Source organism: Gossypium hirsutum, chromosome D09 (assembly GCF_007990345.1).
Source record: "Gossypium hirsutum isolate 1008001.06 chromosome D09, Gossypium_hirsutum_v2.1, whole genome shotgun sequence".
Classification (NCBI taxonomy): Eukaryota; Viridiplantae; Streptophyta; class Magnoliopsida; order Malvales; family Malvaceae; genus Gossypium; species Gossypium hirsutum.
In genome coordinates, this window is record NC_053445.1 from 34,313,380 (window position 1) to 34,339,678 (window position 26,299).

Here is a 26,299-nt window from a genome sequence, read left to right on the forward strand (position 1 = left end):
TACTGGAATAAGAAACTAAACCGGCCAGCCAGATCGGTTGAATAAAAAAACTGATGGTTTCTATAAGAATAGGGTCCTATCAAAAAATCAGTCCAACTGGTAAAGGTTGAATTGAAGATTATGTGATCCAAGTTAAATAAATTCGTTGAAGTTGGAATCGGATTATTTTCAACTTTGAATTTCAATAAACCTAATTTCGGTACAGCCTTTCCATTCTATTACTTCTGTATTCTGTTTCCACAGGGTAGTTAGTTCGTTCCTCGAGGTAATTTATTATTCATTTGAAGGGTTACTATTAGTTGCAAAGAAGGGTTAAGAATTCTATTTATTTATTTTTAGATTTTTAAATATAATTCAACTATCTAAAGGATATTTGTTGTCATCAAACCCCGGCCTGTGGAATTTTTATTTTTATTTATTGCAAGTGGAATAGAAAATAAAACGCTTAATATATTATTTGATACTCGAGTTTCACACTTGTTTTTAATATGGCTTTTGTATTTTTCTTGTCCAATTTGGTACCTGTATTTGACAAAAATTATATATTTTGGTACTCAAAGATAACTGTGCGTTCACTTTTCAGTGTTTAATTCGAGTTTTAGGGTTGATTTGATGAAAGTTAATTATTAATATTATTAGGCTTGATTTTTCATGATTTTGTTAATAGAATAAGTTTAGTGTTAATTGTGAATTTGTTTAGTTTTGAGTTGAATTTGTCAAATATAGTTTGATAGGTATGATTTAATTAGAGTTTTAGAATTGATTTGATGAAAGTTAATTGTTAATATTATTAACTAATTATGAATTTTCATCGATTCAATTCTAAAATCCGAATATTTAACATTAAAAAATAACATTTTTTTGTCCAATACAAGTGCTACTTGGCACAAGGTATCACATTATATACAAATTATATATCTATCAAGCCATAAAAAAACTAGACAGAAGTGTTTAAGAAGTCTTTTTTTTTTAATTTATTTTTCATTTTTACAATATATTATATGATAATAGGTTACATGCTTAATATTCTTCCATTGAAATAACTGACCAAGTCCATATGTTAAAAGTAAAATAATATTTTATAATGTAAAATATAATAAATTTTATTATATTTAAATTCTTAAATGGAAATGCAAAATGATTAAATGATTTTTTTAAGAAGTGATAGATATAATTGTGAGTATTTTTATTATCTCTTAACATAATTTATAAATCCAAAATAAATTTAGAAAGTTTATCACAATCTTTTTTTTTTTTTTTGTCTTTGAAAACAATTTTTATAAATATATTTTTATATAACTTTTTCCCGTGACGTTATAATTAAGTTTTTTTTAAGTATTTTTAATTTCACATAAAACTTCTTCTAATATTTTTTTAAAGTATTACTATTAGAGAAATTATAAATTTTAAAGGAATTAAAGTGTAATTTTAGTTTTTATAATTTCACCAATTTTTAAAGGAATATTATATCAAAATAATTTGACGGTCAGGGCACCAGCACTCTTGGCGGCGTCAGTTCCTGACTATGTTCTAAAGTGAATATACGTTTGGAGAAAAACAAAATAATAAAAATAATTTAGTTTTGCTCTTAGTGCTTATATTTTTTAAACTTACTTTTAATTTCAGGAATTTAATTTTTACTCAATTTAATAGTTAAAGTTTAATTGTTAATAATAATTAGACCTGATTATAAGTTGGATTGAGTCTATCCAAAATTTTAGAACTGTTTTTTATACTTGAATTCACCTAACTCAAAAAATGAATTTAAAATTTTATTCAAATTTAACTTGGATTAAGTGTTGCAACCTCAGGGCCCAAGAGATTGCTCCCAAAGTGGTGGACATGTCACGCATGCTCTCTTTTATTTGGCCATGTGGATTTTAATATATTAGTAAAAATACTAGTATATAAACATTTGCAGTCTAGACCTGTCATGCTTCTGTTGGTGTTATATAATGCTTTCCTCTTTTAATTTAAAACCAAAATTAGTTTTTTTATTTATTTGCTTAGATATAATAGCAGACGCCAGTTGTGGACAACCAGCTCTGCTTTTAGTTTCAGATTAATTATATTTTTTTCTTTTTCAAGATAGTATTTTTTATACCATCATCCAGATAATAATTAGCTGAGAGTAAAAACATTGCATGATGAGGAACATGCATATAAATATATAAAACTTTAAAAAAAATTAGAAAAGATTGTTGTCAGCAATGCATTGTTGGCTAAATTCTTCTGGCATAGAGGGGAAAAATAAAAGAAAGTATATGCATTTGATTTGGGTTGGGTCAGGGAAAAAATAATTTACTTTGAGGCTTGGGTGATTTAAAAAATGGATTGTATTTTTTAAGTTTATATTTTTGTTTAAATTTTTTATTTTTTAAGTAGATTTTTAAATTTAGACAGATAACCCGATTCATAATCAGATTTAATAAAAATAGAAGAGTTTTATTAAATTGGATAACGTGACATTTTAAAAAAGAAAATCTTATAATTTCAAAATCAAATTTTTTATTTACTTATTTTTTCTTTTGCTTCCAAGTAATTTTTTTTAAAAAAATATAGTATAATTTAATTTAATGAAAATATTTTTTAAATAAAAAAAAGTAAAAAGATTACATTTTTGAAATTAAAAGCAAAACAATTCAATTACAAATATGCGAACAACATATAAGTATTATACAGCTTGCCAGACCTAAACAATTAGGATAATCCTACCCCATCACATCAAGTTACATACCAAACTTAATAAAGCACTTAGGGTCCTTAGCCTTTAGCTAAGAGTATAACAACCCTTTTTAGTTTTTAGGTATTCAATTAAACCCTTTATCAACAAATTTTTTAGTTTTACCCCCCAAATTTCTTAAATTTTATATTGGCCCACCCAATAATAAATTGTTGGTTTGGCCCCTTGAAGCTCTCATGTCGAATAATAAGCTTATCAATCAAAAGATGACACATAACCTATAAGTGTTCCCTTTAAATACTTCTTCATACAACATAACAGAGAAATCAATCTTTCTTCTACCACTCTCTCTTGACTATGCCTCTTTGAATTTCTTTACAATCTCTCCTCCTACAATTTTGCCACTTGTAACTCTTGGCCTATCGGGTGAACCATCCTTTATCTCCTCGCCACATTCTTGTATCAACAATTGATACTGTGAGCAAATGTAACATGACTCGCTCAAACTCAAATAGAATTTTAAAATTGTAAACTTGTCAAAAATTAAACTATCAACATGCATTTTTTTTCCTTTTTTTTATTACACTTTGATTTGAATATGTATATAATATTTTTACCATGATAGTGATTTTCTTATACCAAACTAGCCGGTAACTAGGGGCTAAATTAGGTATATATGTCGTTTTTAAAAAAATATTTAAGTGATTAGACCAATTTCTGGGATATTTACGGGAATAAGTTGATTTTGGAGAGAGAAAGCGAAAATGTGTCCAGCTAGACGTGCTTTCAATCACCTTCCGACTTTTTTAACAAATTATCTTTTTTGGTCAGATGGTTTAATGTTAATATTTTTATTCTTGAGTTTCGGGTTTGATTCCTCTCCTACTCACATTTGTATTTTTTATTTTATGTTACTTCAAGCTTTTTTTTTTTTAATTAATGTTTTTATTATATTAGCTCGTTTGGTTAGATGGTTAGATAATTGCAATTACATCATTGAGTCCTAAGTTCAATTGTTTTTATAAGCATATTAATGTATATTTTATTTCATGTTGTTTTAAACTTGTTTTTAATTAATAAATATATTATTTTCAAGTTTTTTTTATTTTTAATTAATAACTCTTTAATTTATAAAATCAAATAATTATTGCAAATATCATTATTTTTAGTATTATATATTTTTTGGATGTGTATTAGAAATATTTCACATATAAACTTAATGATATTTGAAATAATTAATTAAAATAAATAAAAGAGTTATTAATCACGTAATCCCACAGTCTAAGTTTTGAAGTTTAGTTTGTATATACAGGCTGTTGACTTTGACCAGCCCACCTTTGGTCTATTTATTTACACTTCAAAACCTCTTTTTCACACCTTTCATCAATTAATGCGGCTTCCTTCATTCTTCTTCTTTACTTCAAAATTCAGTTTTAAAAATGAAGCTGGATTAAACTAAGTGAATTTTTAACATTTAATTTTAAGTAAAACTCGAGCTTTTTGTGATTTAAATTTAACTTCGCTACCATGATGGCACTATCATTATTTTTACCTCAACAATTTTGTGCTGTGAGCATGGATCTATCCGAACGAGGATACCTGAGATTCTAACTGTTTCTACTTTCCCTACCACTCCAAGTAGGTCAAACCAGTAATCATGTTCACAATCCTTACACAGATGTTTTTGGGAGTAGGTTTCATCAACAACTAGAAAACGTTGCTCAGAATGATTATTCTCTACTGCCACCGGCTCAAAACCCATTGTCAAATCCTAATTCTTTATCTCAACATTTTCTGGATCTGCAAGAGCAAATGAGAGCATTAAAAGATCAGATGCTCCAATAGAATCTTAGGCATGAGCAACAATATTGGCAGTATCAAGACCAACTCCAGCAAAGTAATGAAACTATGAAAGAATTGAGAACTGGGCAACGTCCTTCTTTAGACGCCCAGGAGTGCATGCGAGAGCCTCAACAAGAGCACAATATGGATCAAATTCGTCCTTATATGCAACAAGTATGGCAAGAGGAAATGGAGGCCATTGAGATCGGATGTGGAAGATATGGACTGGGTCCATTGCTCAAGCAACTTGTTAGCATCATAAATTGCAAGTGTAAATCTCCTTACTGCTTTTAAGTTCCTTAATGAGACTTACGAAGGGAATAAAGATCATCGGCCCACTTAATGTAGTACAATGATTACATGAACATATTGAGGGCCTTTGATACGTGTAAGTGTAAAGCTTTCCCTCCCACCTTTAGGGGAAATGTGAAGAACTGGTATTTTTCTTTGCTAGAGGGATCCACATGCATCCACAATTTTGAATAGTTGGGACGTCTATTTTTGGGTAGATTTTGAGCACATAGGAACATCATTAACACGCCTATGGGTAGATTTTGACTACTGTGGAAACCCTTTTTTCAAAATCGACTTTTTTTTTGAAAAAAACGAAAATGGAGTCGCCACCAATTACTTTCATGAGTGTGATCAAATCACCTTGTAATTTAATCGTTTTAATAAGATGTTTGATTTACTAAAACAATATTTTTCGATCTACAAAATCCAGAAAATGGGTTCGGGAGTCAATTACGCATGAGGAAGGATTAGCACCCTCATTACGGCCAAAATTGGTACCTAATTGATTACTTGATGTCTTAGTATCGAGGATTGAAAATCTGTAGAGAATTTAAAATACGATCCTTTTTTGTACTAAGATATTTTAATAGAAAAGGCTTTATTCTGAATTAATCGAGAAGAAGGATCATGCTCCATGAGTTAGGACACAACACCCTTAGTTTTCGAAAACCAAAATAATCACCATTTTAATCGTTACTCAAGATTTGTTTTTTATTTTATTTTAAATAGGATATTCGATTATTTCAGTTCTAAGAAAATGTCATAGTTCGTAAGTTAAGAGCACGACTTTTTCGAATCCCAAAAATAATGAACATTACCTCTTTTTTGAATATTTCATACGTTATATAAAACAAAGATGACCCCCTTTTTTAAAACGATACGTATATTTTTAACAAAAACGAATGAATATGTTGTGATATAACATATAAAATGATAATAGTAAGCAACTACGATAATAATGAGAATACCAATTTTATAATAATAATATCAATTTTATAATAATATCAATAATGGTATTAATCAAAGAGTAGTTATTATTATATTAATAATATAAGTAAATAAAATGAAAATAACAAGGATAAAATAGAATAACATGTATAAATAATATAGTAGTTTGGTAAAATAAAATAAAATGGATACTTGAGTAGGATATTAGAATGATAAAATATAAATAAAATAAATAATGTAATAATAATAAAATAGATAAGATTATTCAAAATAAAAATAAACAGAAGATGCATGATTAAAAAGACAAGACATGAAAGTACTAAAAATAAAAGAAATAAAAAAAATAAAGTAATAATGACAATATGATAAAAATGTACAAAAATGTACGAAATTAGAAAAAAAAACAAGACAATAATAAATAAATAAATAAATCATGAAAGGTTGAAATTTCCATAATAAATAAGTAAATAATAAAAAAATTTCATGAAAAGTTGAAATTAAATAAATAAGGAATTAAATTGAAATTTAAATAAAAATTAAATTATAAATCGCAAAATAATAAAGGAAAATGGAAAATAAGGACTAAACTGAATGTCTATTGAAATCTAAGGTTTGAATTAAAAAAACATAAATGACTAAATTAAAATGATATGCAAAGTTTCGAGGGCTTCGAAGAAATTAACCCAAAAATACACGCGTTCTTTCCCCAAGGGTCAGCGGTCTATGGACCAATTTGAAAGAAATTTAAAATTAAGTGGTGCGATCTAAAACAAAAAAAAAAGAAAAATTAGGACCAAATTAAAAAGAGGTCGCAAATAGACCCTTGCTGTGAAAACACCCAGATCCTAAGGCGGGTCGGGTCAGTTTTCGGGTCGCACCTCAAAACGATGTCATTTCAGGCATTCATCACTTAAAATGGTCCAAGGATCAAAATGAAAATAAAATAAAATTAAATGGCAAAATGAAAAAAAATGAAATAAGACTAAATTAAAACAAGCCGCAAAATCAGAAGGACCAAAAGCACAAATAGACCATTTTTTAAAAAAGGATCCTATTAAAGGTTCGAGTCAGATTTCGGGTTTGGCCCCAAAATAACGTCGTTTTGAGGCTATTGAAGTCAGCCCTAAACGACGTCATTTAGCGTCGTCTATATAAGCCAATTTTTTTTTTAAAATCATTCTGCTCTAGTTTTAAAAAAAATTAAAAGCCCTTTTTCTTTTTCTCTCAATTTTTCCTCCGTCCGGCCATTGGGCTACCGTCGATCCGCCACGGCCACTCGTCGACAACGGCGGCCGCCGTCCCCGGTGGCCGAAGTTCACTAAAAAAGCCCATTTTGGCCGTTTTATTTCCCTCAACCCCGATCTAAGGCCAAAATATCCAAAAAATCCCACCAAAATTTGAAAAAATCAAAGGAACCTTTCGGTTCTCAGTCATCTTCTGTCGCGACCATTCGGCGAGTCCCAAAGGATCCGTCGGTCTTTCAAAACAGAGGAAGAAGACGACAGCGGCGATAAAGGTAAAAAAAGGGTTTCATTTTTTATTTTATTATATATATTTTCGAAAATAACAGATAAAAATATAAAAATATAAAAGAATCACCTTTTGTTTTTTTGAGTTTATATCTCATTTCTATTTCTTTTTTGTATTCAATTTCTCTCCTTTTTTGATAGATTTTTTGTGTCCAAAAATGCATGATTATCCTGACTTTTATAGCCGAATACAAAAAGATATTTTTACTGTTTGTCCATTGTTCTTGCTTGTTCTTTGCTATTTTTTGCAGGTGGTGATTGAGGAGCGGTTGATGGTGGCAGAGGCTAGGAGCGGCGGCGGCACTAAGCTAGGGTGCAGTGCAAAAGGGGCTAGGGTTTCTATTGAAAAGTTTTGGGTGTTGGGCCTATTGGGCCATTATGGTTTTTTTGTCTGGTTTCTGTTTGGGTAGATTGGGCCTTTTATTTGTAATTTGGGCCTAGGATAAATTGTCCTATTACAACTACATTAATCGCTTTCATATGGTGACCCTTAACACAAGGGATCTTAGTGATCATGGGCAGTGGATGCATTCACAATGTGCGTAAACAACAAGCATGTATGGTACTCCTTTACTAATAACAAGCCTCAAGACGTGGTTAACCTGTATGAGAGAGCTAAAAAATTTACAGAATTTGAGAAAACTGAGGAATATGCATTTGAATTTTCTACCTCATCGTAAAAGAAATGGAGATCACCTCGCCCATGGGCAAACATTAAGTAGATATCAAGATCATATTCTCCCCAACTTAAGGGTGAACTTAGGAGCGAGGACAACATCATACGCATTTCCTCGATTCTTTAAAGAGCTCCCCAAGGAGTATCACCTCACATTTTGAAGCATATGAAGATAAAAGGCACCAAGGTCCCTATAACAAGTTGAACAATTATACTCCTTTAAACTCTTGAGGAACCTACATCTTGAATTAGGTTTGACCAAAATATTCTAGAAAATATTCTTTCAATGAAACCCTATCGGTTCACAATTCTCTCTAAAGATAGACGTCAATTTCATGATGATTTATGGCATAAGATTGGGTACTTTTTCTTGACACGTGGCAATATATCATCGATTGATTTTATTAACAAAAATTTGGGTTAAGGATAACATGATTACAAAACGGAAGTATAGGGGCCAAACTAATAAAAAATAAAATACAAGGATTAAACTAATAAAAAAATTGTATAGGTACTAAAGTGATAATTTAACTAAAATACATGAGTCAAAAGAAGTATTAAGCTTTTAAATTTATATATATATTAAGGTCTTCCGATCAAATTTCAGTTTTGATCCATCTACTTCTTTTCTTTTGAATTTATATACTCAAAATTAATATTTGATAAAATTTTGTACCTCAATTTTTCGTCTAAGTTTTCCTAACATTATAAGGTTTTGATTAAATTTTAATTCTAATCCCTCTCTTTTCTTTTCTAAGATTATATAAAAATAGTCAACTTTCAGTTTTGGTCTCCATATTTTAATTTTTGACATAATTTCATATATTAACTTTTACAATGTCATTAGTCTAAATAATTTATTCTAATTAAATGCTGCATCAATTTTAAGAATCGTTAACATAATTAATTTTTTTTATTAAATTTAGGTCCATTACAATGTTAATTTTTTTTCACATGACTATTTAGCGAATATTTTTAAAAAAAATTACAAAATGTTACAATAACAAATTTAACAAAAAATTCTAACCCTATTAAAAATTAAACTTAAATTTTTAAATTCAAAAATAAAAAAATTAAATTCCTTTAAATAAAAGTACGAGGACTAAACTTTAAATATATAAAAAATACCAAAACTAAAACATATTTTAACCTTTTTAAGTTTTTACTTAATAATTTAGTTTAAAAAAATTAACCAATGAAAAGAGAGGGTGAGACCCGTACTAGCAGAAATACAAAATAACGTAGTAACGGTAAGAATAACGGATATAAAACAAAAGCTTGTCCCAACGGAAGAGACGAATGACGGAAAACGTTAAAACTGCTCAATAATTAAAAAACGTCGGCGATTAATTTATTTCAATTTTATTTGTTTTTCTCCAAAATTTTCTCGGGAAAATTTCAAATCTCGTCCTTAATAATTAGATAAGAATTCAAAGGGCTGTTTGGGAAGTTTAGAAACAAAAAGAAAAAAAGAGAGAAGAAAATGGAAAGCAGAGACAGAAGACCAAGAAACGGAAGAAAATAAATATAAGAAAAGAAGGGAAAAATGGAGGGAGAGGTGGAATCACATGCGCATTAGTTCACTGTCGTTCTCCTAGGTCCTCGTTTGCTTGTTCTAATTCTTGTTAATCATCATCATATTCCTTTTTGCTCGTCATGGCTGACGATAAGGTAAACTTTCTTCTTTTCTTTTTTCTTTCAAATTTTTTCTGATATCGGAATTCGGAACTGAATCTTCGAATTTTTTGGTGAATGTTTTGCTTATGATTATATTAGATCCTTTTTAAAAAAATTATTATTAGATTTTCTTTTTTTTTTTATGGCGTTGTAGTTGATTCTGCTAATCGAGGAACCCTAGATAATGAGATTTTGCTATGTATTTGTTCGATCTGTCTGTGATCGCTTCTCTGTATTTTTTTTTGTAGTTATGAGCTTTTAATTATTTTCTTTAAAGGTCGAAATTTGTATCATTCTTTTTTTCTTTTTCCTTTTGTGGTTTTATGTGTGTGTTTTTAGCTTAGGTTAAAAACTATCGGATCAAATTGAACATTGTAGCTTAAATTATTAAATGGATTTGTTCTTTTTTGGACTTCGTAACTTTTATCAAGGGAAAAGCTGGTTCTTTTGGATCTTCATTTTTTTTGCTCCTTAAAAGTTTCATATCTCTTTTTTCTAACCATGAGATTCTTAATTTATCAGGAAATGTCGGCCCTTGTTGTTGATGTCAATGATCCGGTTACCGGTCACATCATTTCCACAACGATTGGAGGCAAAAATGGAGAGCCTAAACAGGTATATTTCACTTATTGTGTTACTTACTTTCATATATGTTCAGATTATGCTTTAGCTATAGGCTTTTACATGGTTAAGATCAATGTTAGTAATGATAACAAGAATGTTTTACTTGGGATTTCATGTTTCCTATGTCTTGATTATTGTAGACCATCAGTTATATGGCTGAGCGTGTAGTTGGCACTGGATCTTTTGGGATTGTTTTCCAGGTACCGAGACATAGTTAGACTGTAGTTGAAACTGATCTTATGTTGATGATATTTAACATGCTGATGCATCTTTTCTTTCAGGCAAAATGCTTGGAAACGGGTGAGACCGTGGCTATAAAGAAAGTTTTACAGGACAGGAGATACAAAAATCGTGAACTGCAGTTGATGCGTGTGCTGGATCATCCGAATGTGATTTCCTTGAAGCATTGTTTCTTTTCCACGACAACGAAAAATGAGCTTTTTCTTAACTTGGTTATGGAATATGTACCAGAGAGCATGTATAGGGTTTTAAAACACTACAGCAGTGCAAATCAAAGAATGCCGCTTATATATGTCAAGCTTTACACATACCAGGTGTGCATAGTAGTCTTTTCCATGCTTGATTTATTGAATAATGTCCTTTATTGTAAATAGACGAAGTTTTACAGATATTCAGGGGGCTTGCATACCTCCACAGTGTTGTTGGAGTTTGCCATAGGGATTTGAAGCCACAAAATGTTTTGGTACTTCTCTTACTGATGGTTTTTAGTAGAATGTTTTGAATATGTTACTAATTTTTGTCGTTTTACAGGTTGATCCTCTCACTCACCAGGTTAAGATTTGTGATTTTGGAAGTGCAAAAGTGCTTGTAAGTTAGCTCACTCTATATTAATTTCCCAACGTCTCTTCCTTTCAAATTTATTGGGTCCATAAGTTTCTAAAACTAAAATAGGATTTTGGCTCTCTGTTATGTGAATGTTTCTTCTGATCATAATTTCTAAAAGGATTTTCATGTGTTTCAAGGGTGCAAGTTGCTACTCTTGCAATCATTTGCAAAATCAGCATTTTGACATCCCAATCAGTGACTCTTTACTGTTGATTCATGATTGTGCAAACTACTAGAACTCGTTTAACTTTTTTCTCTTCTTTTATATCACCGTAAATACTATAAATACGGAATCTAAGCTAACGTTTTCTAGCTTAGCCCTTTTGAAATGGGCACTTCCCTTGTTAGCATTTCCCCTTTCGTTTAGCTTCCTTTATGGCCACTTTGTGGTGTGAAGGGATGAAAAGATTACCTTAACATGCTTCCGATTCTGTTTTGCTTATAATTTTCTCTCAAAACTTTGCACTTACTATTTATTTACTTTCAACCAGGTCAAAGGTGAAGCCAACATTTCCTACATATGTTCACGTTTCTATCGGGCTCCAGAACTTATCTTTGGTGCAACAGAATACACAACCTCAATTGATATCTGGTCAGCTGGTTGTGTTCTAGCTGAACTTTTGCTGGGCCAGGTTAGCCTTTTCCCTGTTTATTCCTTTTTTTTTATTTTGATCTGTCATATCTAGCAATCATTCAGTTTCTCTGGTCCTTGAGACCTTTTTTTTTTCCTTGAGTAGCCATTGTTTCCAGGAGAGAACGCAGTGGGCCAGCTTGTAGAGATTATTAAGGTATGTTTGCTTTGTGATGCTTGATGTTATGCATTTCATTGCACCATCAGTCTGCTTATTACATCTTTTCCTCCAGGTTTTAGGTACCCCCACTAGGGAAGAAATTCGCTGCATGAATCCCAATTACATGGATTTTAGGTTTCCACAGATGAAAGCGCATCCGTGGCACAAGGTAAATAACTTTTTACAGTTCTTTTTTAAATTTGTCACTTTAATGATTGGTGTAGAGACGGATTATTTTTGTAATGCCTTCGGGATATCTTTCTCATGAATGTCTGCTGTTCTTTCTTTAAAAAAATTAAAATTCTTGAATATCGTGAAGTACTTTTACTTTACTCTCTATGTTTATAGGTTTTTCACAAAAGGATGCCTCCCGAAGCAATTGATCTTACTTCACGACTCCTGCAATACTCACCTAGTCTTCGCTGTACAGCTGTGAGTTGCGAGTGTCTCCCTCTTTTGATGAGTGATATTTCCATTTTTGACTTGAAGAATATGCTCAAATTATTCAATTATCATTTCACTTCTTCCAATATTTATGTTTTAGTGAGAACGTCCCCTAATCTCATGTTTCTGTAATCTGCCCTTTGCTACAACAGCATGAAGCATGTGCTCATCCTTTCTTTGATGAGCTTCGAGAACCTAATGCTCGCCTACCAAATGGTCGACCTTTACCACCACTTTTCAACTTCAAACAGGAAGTATGTTTCTGAACTAAACACCATTCCAACATTCTTTTCTTTCATACAATGATGTCAGTTTCTCATTGAATCAACGGTTTCTTTTGGTTACAGTTATCTGAGGCTTCACCGGAGCTGATTAAGAAGTTGATTCCGGATCATGTGAAACGACAGATAGGGCTCCAACATTTCATGCATCCAGCCAGAACATAAAACTTCAAAATTGATACAAGACTCGGTATCTCCTAGTCGACATGGGACACAAAGGAAAGTACTATCATTGGATAACCACCATCGATCTGAGCCTGTCTCAACGGCATGTAAGTCTCAGGCAGCCTCTTTTGCTCCTTTATTCTATATGAGTATTAGCTGTTTGTGAAAATGCCTTATTTGTTATATGTACATGTAAACATGGTTTGATAGTAAAAGATAAAAGACTTTTAAGGTGAAAAAGACAGAAAAATGGTGCTGGTGAGGGAAAAAGTACCATAGAAATGGCCCGAAGGTAGGCTTTAGATTGGTTCTTGTGTTTTTTAGTTATTGTGGTAGCTGACTTCAAATGGCAGACAATTTATTGATACTGTTAGTGTGCAAAGTTAATATTATTACTTCTTTTCTAATACTGGAATAAGAAACTAAACCGCCCGGTTAGATTAGTTGAATAAAAAACCCAATGGTTAGTTCGGTCCAGTGATTATATAAAAATTGGGTTTCTATCAAAATAATCAGTCCAACTGGTGCAAAGTTGGAGAAAAAATCGGATTGAATCTTTAGTTTTAAATCGAAGATCATGTGATTATGTTTTATTTCTATTTCCACGGGGTAGGTTAGTTCATTCCACAAGGTAGTTTATTCTATTCTGTGACTGCAAGTGGAACAAGCGGGATTAGGATACTATTATTTATTTATTTATTTTTAATTTTACAAGGACATATTGGCAACTTTGTTAAATCTTTTTTTGCAGTGTATAGAATAATTATCCTATTTTAATATATATATATATATATTATATGATAATATGTTATGTGCACAATATCCTCCCATTGATATAACTGACCCAAGTTTGTATATTAAAAGTAGAATAATATGTTTATAGTTGAAAAAGATACAAGGATCTTTATCTTTACTATACGCAAGATGGAGTTGATGTCAAGAGTCAATCGAATATTATTTTGGTTGGTAAATGACTTATTTTTTAAACTAAGTATTAAATATAATTATGAGGGTACAAGTTTATAAATTCAAAATAAATTTATAAAAATAATCCCAATACATAGGTTTTAAATTTAGAACACTTTGATTTCTAGCTAAGGTTTCATTTTTTTTAGCATAAATTTTTTATGGATATCTTTTTATATAATTTTTTTTCAGAGTTCAGTGATATAAAATTTAAAAAAAAAAGTATAATTTTACAAATTTTAAAGGGGTTATAGCAACTATTTTCTAAGGTTATAAATATTCATTTGGAGAAAAGCAAAATAATGGAAATGGTTTAATTGCTCCTGGTGCTTTCAGATATTTGAATTTTATTTTATTTACTTTTAATTTGTAATTAAAGTCCGATCGTTAATACTAGCGAAAGTAAAAAAGAATGTTTACTGCCCATTAAGCTATGTACTTTTGCTTTGTTTTTATCAAACCTGTTGAAAAATCTTACAATCTATTCGGTGGCTAATAGCATGTAAAAATCCAGTTCAAAACTGTATAAATAAAGCTTTAAAATAGTGTTAAGGAGTAATAATTAGAATAAAATAAATATGTTAAGAAATATTTCAAGATCAAACATACAAAAAAGTGTGCAGTTAGACTTCAATTAATTTTTTATAAAACAAATGAATATAAAGAGTGTAAAAAGAACAATAACCTTGTTAAACGTCAATTCATAAATGAAGTAGTTAAGGATCAACTTCAGTAGATGGCAATTATTGAATAATGTCAGATTAACTTAAATTTAGAATTAACAATATGTTTTGAGTTGAATGTAGCGGTAGTTAAGATTTTTATTACATACATGTTTGTATCCCTTACCTTTAATATTATATAAAATCATGCCAAATTTAGGCTAAGTGCTACCATTACCAGCTTCTCTTTAGCTATCGCTAACTGGAATCAATCTTGGGTAAACTCTCGATTAGATCACTAAAGCAAAAGTAAGGAGCTACTCAACTTACATTTTCTTTAAAATTCTATTAAAATTAATGGCAGGTGCACAAATTAAGAAAATTAAACCCCAATCATCTTTTCTAAATCAAATTTTAATTATCTTTCAATTACTTGTTATTAACCCCACGAATCTCCCAACCACGTAAATGATTTAACTCATTATAAATTTGCAAATAATATAAGAGATATAAAAGTAAAGCGCAATAAAGAAATATATAAAACATAATGTCGAAACCTTTTTGAAATCGACTTTTTATTTTAAAAAGAACCTAAATCAGAGTCACCACCAATCTTTTTTATGAGATGTGATCGGATCACCTCGTAATTTGATCGTTTTAATAGAAGGTTTGATTTACTAAAACAGTGATTTTTGGTCTACAAAATTCAGGAAATGAGTTCAGGAGTCGGTTACGCATGAGGAAGGATTAGCACCCTCGAGACGCCCAAAATTGGTATCTAGTTGATTACTTAATGTCTTAGTGTCGAGAATTAAAAATTTGAAGAAAATTTAAAACATGATCCATCTTTGCATAATGTTATTTTTAATTAAAATCATTTAAATAAATCAAAATGTATGTAAAAGGCCTTCTTATCTCGAGGTAACCAAAACAAAAAGGTCATATCCTGTAAGTTAGGACACGACATCTCAAATCCTCGAAAATAAGCTTGCTCCTTATTTAATTACTATTTAAATCTCATGTGTTTTAGTTTTAAAAGGGATGTTCGGTTATCTAGGTTCAAAAAGAAAGCCGAACCCCGTAAGTTAGAGCATAACTTCTCAAATCTCCAAATACAGAACATTGCCTTAATTTTAAAATTTTCCTTCATCGAGTAAAAACAAATGTAACATTTAAAGCAATGTGCATTTAACTTATTTGGGTATAATACAACAATCGATAAATATATTTAAACACGATTCATGGCATGATTGTAACAAAATAAAATAAAATGGTAGTGCGTAAAAATGAAACGATGATATACGAAGAATAAAAATGTCATGCTAGTAAATGACAATGATATAAATATAATAATAAAACACCAATTCATAATAAAAATGGCGATAATCATGTTATAATTACTATTCTAATACAAATATAAATAGTTAAAAAAAGATAAATAACAATAATAATAATGATAACAGGGGCAGCAAACGTGCAAATAAAAGGAAAGTGAATAATATAAATTTTAACTATAATAAATGATAAAGAAATAATAAATAAATAAAATTCATAAAAGGTTGAAATTAAATAAATAAAGGACTAAATCAAAATTTAAATGAAATTAAAAGCACAAATCGTAATAAAATAAATAAATAGATTAATAAGGACTAAAATGTAACACGCGAGAAAGAACAGGGACCGAATAGGAAAATATTCCTAAATAAAAGACTAAAATATAACGCTAAAAAGAGCAGGGGGCGAATGGGAAAATATTCCCAACCCCAGGACACGTGTTATTTCCCAGAAGGTTAGCGCTGAGTCAAGGGACTAATTTGTAAGCGAGTTAAAATTACAGGGGAAGAAACAAAATAATTAAAAAAAGAATAGGACTAAATTGAAACAAGCAGCAAAAGCGGAAGGACCAAAGACACAAATAAACCCCCCACATCAAAAACACGAGGATCATGTGCGATTCAGGTCGGGTCATCGGGTCGGCCTCAAAACGGCTTCATTTTGGGACTTACGAACACCCGCCAAAATAGCGTCGTTTATTCCTGCCTATATAAACCAAAATTAAAAAAAAATCATTTTGCCTAAGTTTTTTTTTAAAAAAAAACTTTAAAAACCATTTTTTCTCTCAATTTTTTTTAGTTCGGCCTTTGAGCCACCAACATTTCGCCCTGGCCACCGATCATCGGCGACGACAACCGTCGCCTTCGGTGGCCAGAGTTTGAAGAAACCCCCTTTTTTAGCCAGTTTTTAACCTTAAAGTTCAGATCTAAAGGCAAACGCCTAAAAAATAATAAAAAAAAGAACGGAAAAACTTCGGCCTTTACCATTTTCTGCCATTTCACCCTCTCGTATCCCCATTTTATTGAAGCTCGAACGATACCCTAATAGGTTTGACGGCTTTTGTGACTGAAGGAGACCTCCGAAAATGGCACAACACAAAGAGACAGGTAAAAGATTTTATTTTTATTTTTTATTTTTTCGAATAAAAGAAAACAAAGTAAATCACCTTTTTTTACTTTATGTTTGTATCCGATTTCTGTTTTTCTATTGTTTTTTGTCTAGAAAAACAATACATGATAGTTATGACTTTTATAGCCGAATATTACATTAGATTATTATTTTTTCTATTTCTTTTCTACTGTTTCTATTGTTTCTGCCATTGTTTGTTTCTTTCTCTTTGCAGGTGATGATGCGCGGTCAACGGTGATAGTGGGAAGCGCACCTTTGCCATTTTGATACAATGGTGGCAGGGGCGCGTCAGGCCTCGGACGACGAGCACGCCGACGTGTGGGGTGCGGTGCAAAAGGGCTAGGTTTTATTTAGTTTTCTGAAAACTTAATGTTGTGGGCCTTAGGGTTTTGTGTTATTAGGCCTGCAATTTGGGTAATGTATTGGGCCCTATTTTTTGTAGGTGGACTTGAATTTTTATCTTTTTGGTTTTTATATTCTGTTGTTTATTTTTTTGTTTTGGGTCGGACGAAATTGGGCCTTTACAGTTGTCCCACTTTGCTCGTTGTCGTGTAACGGGAATGAAACAAATACTTTATTAAAAATATAGTAAAATATTAAAAATAAGATACAAGCCAATTTTTAAGATTACTTGTAGAATGAAAATAATACACCGTCAGCGTACCAAATACTTATCATTTTATATTATATTATAAGATCTTTAGAAATAATCTTAAGTGGCATATTTAAAATGATGACTAGTGGATAATGCCTTGACACATTAATTGATTTACCCAAAAGGTTAAAAGGGTAAACTTAAAATCTGTTGCACATAACTGTGCGTGAATTTGAACCTCACAAAGTCATAGATAATTTTATGATATCATTAAAAATAAAAAACATATAACCATGATAAATAGTAAGATGATATGTGTCTTTTCTACCTCGCTCATCTTGCTTTATAGCGCAAGATTTTGTATTGCTTGTCAAGTTTTGTGTCGTTTGTTTATCGATTCTTTTGATTTACTAAAGGTATGGAGGCGAAGTTTCAGGATTTGTCTCTCAAAAAGGAGGAATCAAAGTTGGTTATTTTCGAAGAGGAAGTTCAGGTCAACGACATTGATTAGTTTTCTGGGGAGTGGATTATTAAGCAATGGAGAGAACGTTGCTTTCATTATGTGTAACCTCCCAAACCTGGCCTAGACGTTATGGCTAGATTGAGAAGGCTACATTAGTCACCGAAATGGCTAAGCTAACTTATGTTACTTTTTAAGACTTTAAATAAACTCATTTTAAAGAAAACCATAGTTGTACTTTGAGTTAGCTTAAAAGCACTCATTCATTAGGTTGTGTATGCTTAGGATTCATTTTATTGTTGACAGTGTTGTTTTAGAAAAATAATTTGCTTGTCGTTCTTCTTTAAAAAAAACTCAAAGTTAAACTAATGCAGCGGAAAAACCATTTTTCAAGTCATTTTGGAAAATTAGTTGCCTGATCGATTTGTTTTTCAAAAACAGTTCCTTTGCAATGTAGTAGAAATTAGGGAACAATATCAAATTTTACTTAAGCCCAATATCATACATTATCCAGTTATTATGCTTGATTAATCCATGCATGCAAAAATCCCCAAAAGAAAAGTTACCAAGCCACAGACCAGAAATAATTAAAAATTACAAGCCAAAACCAATAAAGACTTAATAATACTTAATTAAAAAATAATAATCCGAGGTCCAAGTTGATTCTCCGAATACCGAGTCCGATTCTAATTTTGAGGTTTACTTGAAAAATTAAACACTATCGGGGGGTGAGCTTATAAAAAGCTCAGTGTGAGTTGAATAATTATTTAAACGGGCAAAAAATATCAAATACAGTGAAACATATTAGCATTAACAGAAGAAAATAGAACCATCATAGGAATTTCATGTCATTACATAGCCATTATCAAATTGATGTCAAACGGTGTATGAACATATGTCATCATTCATTCGAGTAACAATCATTAATTTCCGTACAATTCAATACAACAAAATACAATGCGTAGCATAAATCAATAACATTCGAATATGTCATGAACATGATTCAATGCAAAAAGATTCCTACCCATACCATCCGTTACACACTACGAGTTCCCCAAAACCCGTCTACCAAACTCCAAAACATTATGAGCATAGCTCGATGTGGTAAAACCACCGAATAATCAATAATGCAGAAAATCTGTCGGATATCAAATAGTGAGATACAATCGCCAATAACATATAATATGCGATAAAATTGCCAATCCCCTCGGTACTCTAGGTGTAATGCACTGACTACGAATAATGTGGACTTAATATACCGCTAATACTCCACGGAACTCCTCCGTCAACCACAAAATCCCAACCTAATGCATATGCAATATGTCACACAATCTCATACATAATCATATCTCAATACTTTTCATATTCATTTTACATGCTCATCATGTCCTCAATAATTACATACTTTCAATAAATGGAAACAGTGTTCCAATCTTTCAAATTACCATTTTGTTGGTATCAATCAATATCGCTCAATTTCACATACTTTACATATTTCCATTGTGCATAAATAACACCATTTTCAGTACACAATATAACAAAGACCTCATGCGTTTAAATCATACATAAGCTTAATATCTTAACACATTATATCATTCATTCAAGAATTCTCATATCTCATAACTCAAATATGTAATTACAAACTCAATCAAACATCCATACTATCAAACTAGCAATTTTGTCAACATGTCAACTTTTAAGGCTCGAAACATACATGGTTCGACCACTCACAAAATCAATAATTTGGCTATTAAGACAATCTAATCAGCAAGCTAATTTATCATATATAACATGATATTTAACATTTTCAAACAATTTTATGAGTTTAGGACCCACACCTTATTTTTCGCTTCCTCGCAGCACACTAATGAATCTTCCAATTTTCCTTAATAATTCCTTAAACGAACCTAAACCAAAATTTAGTATAAATTCAATCAATTTACCATTAAACCAGCCCCAAAACACCCACTTATGAGTTCAAACTAATCGTTGAAATTATAACTAATTTATGAATCCAAACTAGTTAGATTCCTTACACTGTATCGATGCAAACCTACGTACAGTCGTTCTTCGCCTTTACGGATGATTTGGGGCATTTGGGTCAACACCTAATTCAATAATATACTGGAAAATCAGTATCTAATTAAATATTAGATTCCTTCATTTAATCAATTCATAACCTTTACCCAACAACTATGTCGAAATAAGAAACTAGTTATCCTTAATTGCACTTACATTTCACGATTTGTAGGATCTGATTGGCTAATTGATCAAGAACGCCTCTCCCTAATTAACATATGATTAAAGGCTGATTTGGAGGGTTCAAGAACAAAATTTAATGCTGAAAAAATATAGACAAGACCCAAGAAACAAAACCACCCCCTTTCTCGCATATAGGCGCAAGCACCACCACCCATGGTGGCCAAAATTAGGGCTGAATTTTAAAATGGTTTGAGATCTCATTAAAATCTGGAAAAATACCTTTGAAATCATTTAAAATCCCCCAAATTCTAGATCTAGAAATTTTGATTTTTAATTGACAAGATTAATCAAGAAATTGAAGAGAAAAGAGATCTTACCCAATCTAGTTGAGAGAAACGGCAATGACACTTTTTTGGCAATGTTTGATATCGATCTTGGGGTTCAAGATTTAAGATTTGGCGCTAATTTAGATGAGGATAAATGGCAATAATATAATAAAGAAGATGGTGCACAATCTTAACCAAAAAGAAAAAAGAAAGAAATTGTAAAATGGGAGGTGTAGCCTAAAGGTGATCATGGGTCGGGTCAGGCCAGGTCGGGTTCGGTCGGGTCCAAAAAAAATTCAGCCCGCTTCCTAGGCCCAGGCCTGGCCCGACTCAAAATATGGGCCAAAACTTTTGCCAGGCCCGGCCCGGGGAAAAAAAACTAAGCCCGGGACCGGCCCGGCCCTTTTTTATATATAAAAAATGATTTTACAATTTTAATAGCCAATATTTTTATAATTTTTAAAAGATTAAATTAACTTTTTTTTATCATTTGAGGGGCAAAGTGTAATTTTATCATTACTATTTTAAAATTTTATAAATTATAAAGAGTTAAAAAAAGAATTTTTATTTTTATTTTAAAGTAGAACCCTTGCCCATGAAATATCATATCAACAAATTTAACAATACTAATAATTAAAATGAAATTTTAAAATTTGAAATATAAAAATTAAAAATTTTAAAATAAAAATAAAAAAAATAAATTTCAAAATATACGAAAAGTAAAAGGAAGTGGGAATTTAATGATAATGTTTTTAACGTTATTGTTACCCAAGACTACTACAAGTATGAAATTATGATAAGGAATATTGTTACCCAATTACTAATTATAAAATCTTACCTTTTCATAATTTGTCAAACAGAGGCAATAATTAAGTGTAAAGGTTTTCACACTTTTGTTCTCAATTTTGCCTCTTTCCAGATGCAATAATTAACGTATAAATGGAGAAATGTGATTATAGTTATCCAAAGCTTCTATTTTTCATACTATTTTACTTAATTTCACCCATACTTATCTTAAACAAGCAACAAAATGGCATTAAACAAAGTACCTTGTGCACAAATAATGATTAAGAAATGGCTTCTATATTTATTATTATTTTGCTAAATTTAGTAAACACTAAAATTTTATAAAAAAACATGTAAAATATAAGCAACCAACCATAATATTCATACATTAACCAATCAACATATTTAATTTTATAAAACTATATAAAAAGTAAACTAAATTAAATTTTCAACATTTAGAAAGGAAGTATCCTAAAAAGCAACCGAAGAAACATCATCCTCATAGTCTTTTTTGCAACTAATTTCTAACATGAAATAAGAATAAATAATTAGATAATCAAATTGATGAAAAAATAATATAAAATTACAACAATAAAACGAGAATAATATTACCTGCTGAAAATCTCTTAACTCGCATCCAATCATCCAAGCAAATAACGGCTTGAACCGTTTTTGGCTTGAGTGAACTCCTCAAAGGTGTGATAACTTTCTTACCTATGCTAAAAGCCGATTCGGAAGCTGTAGTCGATATTGGAATTGCCAAAAGATCACGAGCCAATAATGAAAGCTCATTGTATCAAACTGAACTTTTGCTCCAATAATCTAAAACATCTATTTGACTATTCAGCTCAAGCTCCGGTTCTTCCAAATAAATGTCCAACTATGACTTTTCACTCTTAGTGCTAGATTCATTTAAATAACGTTTATAATCATCACTCTTATCAAAATATCCCCCAAAATCAGCACTATTAACATTGTGTTCATCCAAACTAGAATCAACAAGATTTTTATCCGAAACATTAGAACTCCCAGCCAAAGAGGAAGACGTGGATTTGTATTTCTTAACATACTCATCAAACAAGAGTCTAAGATTGCTAAGAATGGTCTCAACAAAATCTGAAGCATGAATACCATAGATTGTATTAAAGCAATGCTGCACATAATTCAACTTGTAACGAGAATCTAAAATTGCAGCACATGACAATATCAACGAATACTCAGCCCAATACTTATTAAATTTCTCTTGCATTTGCTTAACCATTGGAGTTAAAAACGAATAAGGACCTTCAACTGTATCAAGCAAGACCTTGTAAACCTTCCAAACCCCTCTAAAATAAAGATTAGCCGTTGGATAATTAGAACCAGAAAAAACACAAGTCACATCATAAAATACTTTCAAAAATTTGCAAAGAATAGCAACATTTCTCCACTCCTCGTTAGAAAGTGCAAATATTTGATAATCTTTATCCCGTTGGCCCTAATAATCTAGCACATCTTTATAGTAAAGAGAAGATTCAAGCATCAAATAAGTAGAATTCCATCACACACACACACATCTTGATGCAACTTTTTGGTCACATTCAAATGAAAATTTTTGTCGGCCACATCATAAAATCTTTTCCTATGAATTCCTGAATTTTTTATGTACCTAATCCCATTTCGAACCTTACCAACAACATCATCAGCAAGTTCCAAACCAGCTTTAACTATAAGATTCAATATATGTGCACAACATCTAACTTGAAAAAAGCACCATCACACAAAATAGCTCGGTTTGCACGAAAACGATTTTTAAGACAAGAAGCCATAACATCATTAAAAGAAGCATTATCCAAAATGATGCTAAAAATTTTCTTATTTATACCCCATTGAGATAAACATAAAACAAGTTCATCCGCTATGTTCAAACCATCATACGGAGGAAATAAAGCTCTAAACCTTATGATTCTCTTTTATAGCTTCCAATCTTTGTCAACCCAATGAGCAGTAATGCAAATATATTCATCATTAGTATGCTCCGAATTCCAATTATCGGAAGTTAGACAAATTAAACTAGGTGATTTAGCCAACTCTTTTTTAACACGATCTCTCTCTTTTGCATAATACATTAAGACATCCCTAGCAGTTGTATGTCTACTTATATTCTTAAAATTAGGACTAGCAATTCTCATTATGTATCTAAATCCCGGTTCTTCAACTGTCCTAAATGAATGCTTGCCACACACAAGAAAAGTCGAAATAGCTTGACGACACTCATCTACATCAAACTTGTAGTTTTTTATAGATGGAACACCTTTTGGTGATGGTTGAGTGCCTATGGTGTATTGAGTGATGTCCTTATTAACTTTTTTCAAACAGCTATTTAGATGACGTCTTAAATGAGAGGTTCCACTAGAAAACTTAGTAGAGAAGATAGTCTTACAGTGATTACATTGTGCCTTCAATTCATTTTTGTTCTCGCATTCAAGCTTTGTCATTTCATCCCACACCTTTGAAGTGGTAAACTTTTGACGTTTGAGAGCACTTTCATACTCATTAAACCCATCGTCCACAGGTATAAGAGTGTTCGAACTAGCCATAGTCATAAAAATTCAAGTCTTGAAATCCAAAAATAATCTTATTTATAACTCGATTATTGAATATATTATATATATTCATGTATGAAAATTAAATAATCTTATATATATTTATATACATATAAATCTTATATATATTTATATATTTATATATTTATATACATGTATTAAAATTAAATAATTGAACATAAATATTGTGTAGCAAGCTCATCTTCCACTTCAAAGAATCTTTGTACATTAATATCTCTATTTGAGGATTCATCAATGCCATGCACCTTCAAAATGGCACTACATTTGTAGGTAAATTACGATTTACGACATCTAATCACAAAATTATTGGATTTTAAATTTCATTTTGGGCAATTAATGACATAGTTTTTTAGTATTTTATTAAAAATGGTAAGTAATTATTTGAAATTTAAATATTTTTAATGTTTGACAAGTAACACTATAACACATTAGGACATCAACATTTAATGTGTGAATTTCTTTTTGGTAGAAAAAATACAACTTAAAACGAAATTCAAAAAGTTACAAATTTTATAACAGTATATTAAAACAGTAAATTACATTAAAAATTAAGGTGTAGTATTTATAACAGTATATTAAAACAGTATATTACATTAAAAAATAAGGTGTAGTATTTTACAATATATTAAAACAATATATTACATTAAAAATTAAGGTGTAGTATTTATAACAGTATATTAAAACAATATATTAAAACAATATATTAAAACAATATATTTATAATAGTATATTAAAACAGTATATTATAAATTTTATAACAGTATATTAAAACAGTATATTACCTTAAAAATTAATGGTTTAATCAAAAAAATTAACAATATTAATTATTTAAATTAATTAATAACATTAATTAATAATATTATAGAAGTGTCTGCTGAAAGATCAACAAACAACAAGGTTTATAATAAAAATGCCTGCAAACCAGATTGTCTTCTGCAATACTTTTCAGGATAAATTGGTTAAGTTCAGGATAAGATCCAACCATAAATTCAGACAACTAAACAATTAAGAGAAAGCAGAAGACAAATTATAAACCAGGCACTTGGTACAACAGTCAGTGGATGGAAGAAGCAACAAGGTTTTGAACGACTAAACAAATGCAAAACTACTAAGCAGAAAAGACATCAAACAAAAAAGGAACTATAAGGAAGCAACAGGCATTTTCGGCCTGTCAAACAAAATCTGAACCATAAGGCAGCAACATACATCAAACAAAAAACAAATATAGAAACGAAGAACGAGAGGAATAGATAAGATTTACCGAATGAACTTACCAAGCGAAGGTGCAGGTGCAGGTGGAGGTGGATTGTTGCCGAAGGTGAACTCGAATTGAGAAAAAAAGGGAGGAGGGCACGGGCTTAGGGTTAGGGAGAAACATGAAATGGGGGAAATGGGAAATGGGTTAATGGGATTGGGAAATGCATTTTAGAAATAAAAATATATATTTATTATGTTCGGGCCGGGCCCGGGCTCAAAAAATTTTGCCCGAGGCCCGGCCCGTTTTCTAAATGGGCCTTGTTTTTTGTCCAAACCTATATTTCGGGCCTATATTTTTACCCGAACCCTCCTATATTTCGGGCGGGCCGTTGTGCCAGGCTGGGCCGCCCAACTCATGATCACCTCTAGTGTAGGCGACAACATTAATGGGAGAAAGGAAAATAAAATAAAATCTAAGAGAGGGAGAGAAGGAGATGAACGACTAGGGCAATGAGAAGGAGGATTAAAGGCAAATTATTTGTGAAAAATTAACATTTATACTCAGGGTTACAAGGCTTCGGTGGCACAGACATTAAAAATAAGAAATTTTTGTCAAAAATTAAATTATTTCGTAAGGGAAAAGATTCGAACTTGGGACCTCATTTAATTCTCATGCTTTCTCATATTTCTTTTAACCAATATAAATTTTCCTCATTTTTAAAACAATTTTATAATATTTATTTTAAAAATAAGGGTTTAAGACAAAATATATATTAGGGTTTAAGACAAAATTTGTAAAATAATAAAAATGATAAGAGAGAAAGGATTTGAACTTAATTTTTAAAGAATATTTCATTAACACTTATCCAACAAACTAAAACTTCATTTATTTCTTAAAAATACATAGATAATCTTAAAAATTAAGGCATGACTACTCTCTCTCGATTTACAAATTAGATTCTAAGAGTGTCTATATAATTAACTTTTTTCATATTTTTTCATCTGAAGAAGATGATATCAGGTGGCCCTTGCTCGTTCAACAATTGCATTCTCTTGGTTCATAGTTGACAAAGAGGGAAAATCTATGAGGAAATTAACTTTCCATTTGCCCATCTGTGGGTCCAGGTGCATGATCTGCCTCTTGGGTTTGCATCGAAGAAGTTGGCAGTGAGTCTAGGAAATATCATGGGATAGTTTTTAGACTATGATGCAGGTAACTTCATGCGTATTAGAGTA

At 30.8% G+C, this 26,299-nt stretch overlaps 2 protein-coding genes and 2 long non-coding RNA genes across 8 annotated transcripts; 3 read left to right on the plus strand and 1 right to left on the minus strand.

The window, feature by feature from the left end:
* The first annotated feature begins 6,967 nt into the window (after window positions 1-6,967).
* Window positions 6,968-7,793, plus strand: LOC121220828 (uncharacterized). The gene is made up of 2 exons (XR_005918041.1): window positions 6,968-7,283; window positions 7,548-7,793. It is a non-coding gene; the product is annotated as an uncharacterized lncRNA (long non-coding RNA).
* A 1,525-nt stretch (window positions 7,794-9,318) lies between these two features.
* LOC107891765 (shaggy-related protein kinase eta) lies at window positions 9,319-13,165 on the plus strand. The gene is made up of 12 exons (XM_041100411.1): window positions 9,319-9,643; window positions 10,172-10,264; window positions 10,414-10,473; window positions 10,555-10,827; window positions 10,902-10,976; window positions 11,045-11,101; window positions 11,611-11,751; window positions 11,857-11,907; window positions 11,984-12,079; window positions 12,259-12,342; window positions 12,507-12,608; window positions 12,702-13,165. Exons 1-12 carry the CDS (start codon window positions 9,629-9,631, stop codon window positions 12,798-12,800), a joined length of 1,146 nt encoding a protein of 381 aa, XP_040956345.1. The 5' UTR covers window positions 9,319-9,628; the 3' UTR covers window positions 12,801-13,165.
* Window positions 13,166-16,044: 2,879 nt separating this feature from the next.
* Window positions 16,045-17,426, plus strand: LOC121220829 (uncharacterized). Its single transcript, XR_005918042.1, has 2 exons — window positions 16,045-16,869; window positions 17,106-17,426. It is a non-coding gene; the product is annotated as an uncharacterized lncRNA (long non-coding RNA).
* Window positions 17,427-18,389: 963 nt separating this feature from the next.
* LOC107891763 (zinc finger BED domain-containing protein DAYSLEEPER) lies at window positions 18,390-25,274 on the minus strand. 5 transcript variants are annotated; one of them, XR_005918044.1, is made up of 4 exons: window positions 23,683-25,268; window positions 19,983-20,054; window positions 19,785-19,853; window positions 18,390-19,250 (listed from the first exon to the last, which is right to left on the minus strand). XR_005918044.1 is itself a non-coding variant. In XM_041100415.1 (4 exons), exons 1-4 carry the CDS (start codon window positions 25,242-25,244, stop codon window positions 21,732-21,734), a joined length of 432 nt encoding a protein of 143 aa, XP_040956349.1. In that variant the 5' UTR covers window positions 25,245-25,268; the 3' UTR covers window positions 21,694-21,731. The 5 variants fall into 5 exon arrangements, 3 of the variants coding, with proteins under 3 accessions (XP_040956349.1, XP_040956348.1, XP_040956347.1); XM_041100415.1 differs by lacking the exons at window positions 18,390-19,250; window positions 19,785-19,853; window positions 19,983-20,054 and adding exons at window positions 21,694-21,784; window positions 21,873-21,998 and having other exon boundaries at window positions 23,683-23,831; window positions 25,141-25,268; XM_041100414.1 differs by lacking the exons at window positions 18,390-19,250; window positions 19,785-19,853; window positions 19,983-20,054 and adding an exon at window positions 21,694-22,376 and having other exon boundaries at window positions 23,683-23,831; window positions 25,141-25,268.
* Between the last annotated feature and the right edge of the window lie 1,025 nt (window positions 25,275-26,299).

Excerpts from the sequence above, each read along its gene's own strand:
- LOC107891765 (XM_041100411.1), top strand. Across the intron at positions 10,265-10,413 it reads AAAATGGAGAGCCTAAACAG|ACCATCAGTTATATGGCTGA; the intron begins GTATATTTCACT and ends TGATTATTGTAG. Across the intron at positions 11,102-11,610 it reads TTGGAAGTGCAAAAGTGCTT|GTCAAAGGTGAAGCCAACAT; the intron begins GTAAGTTAGCTC and ends ACTTTCAACCAG.
- LOC107891763 (XM_041100413.1), bottom strand. The coding sequence starts at position 25,244 with ATGTTTCTCCCTAACCCTAAGCCCGTGCCCTCCTCCCTTTTTTTCTCA. Across the intron at positions 23,832-25,140 it reads TGCACCTGCACCTTCGCTTG|TTCGAACACTCTTATACCTG; the intron begins GTAAGTTCATTC and ends GACTATGGCTAG.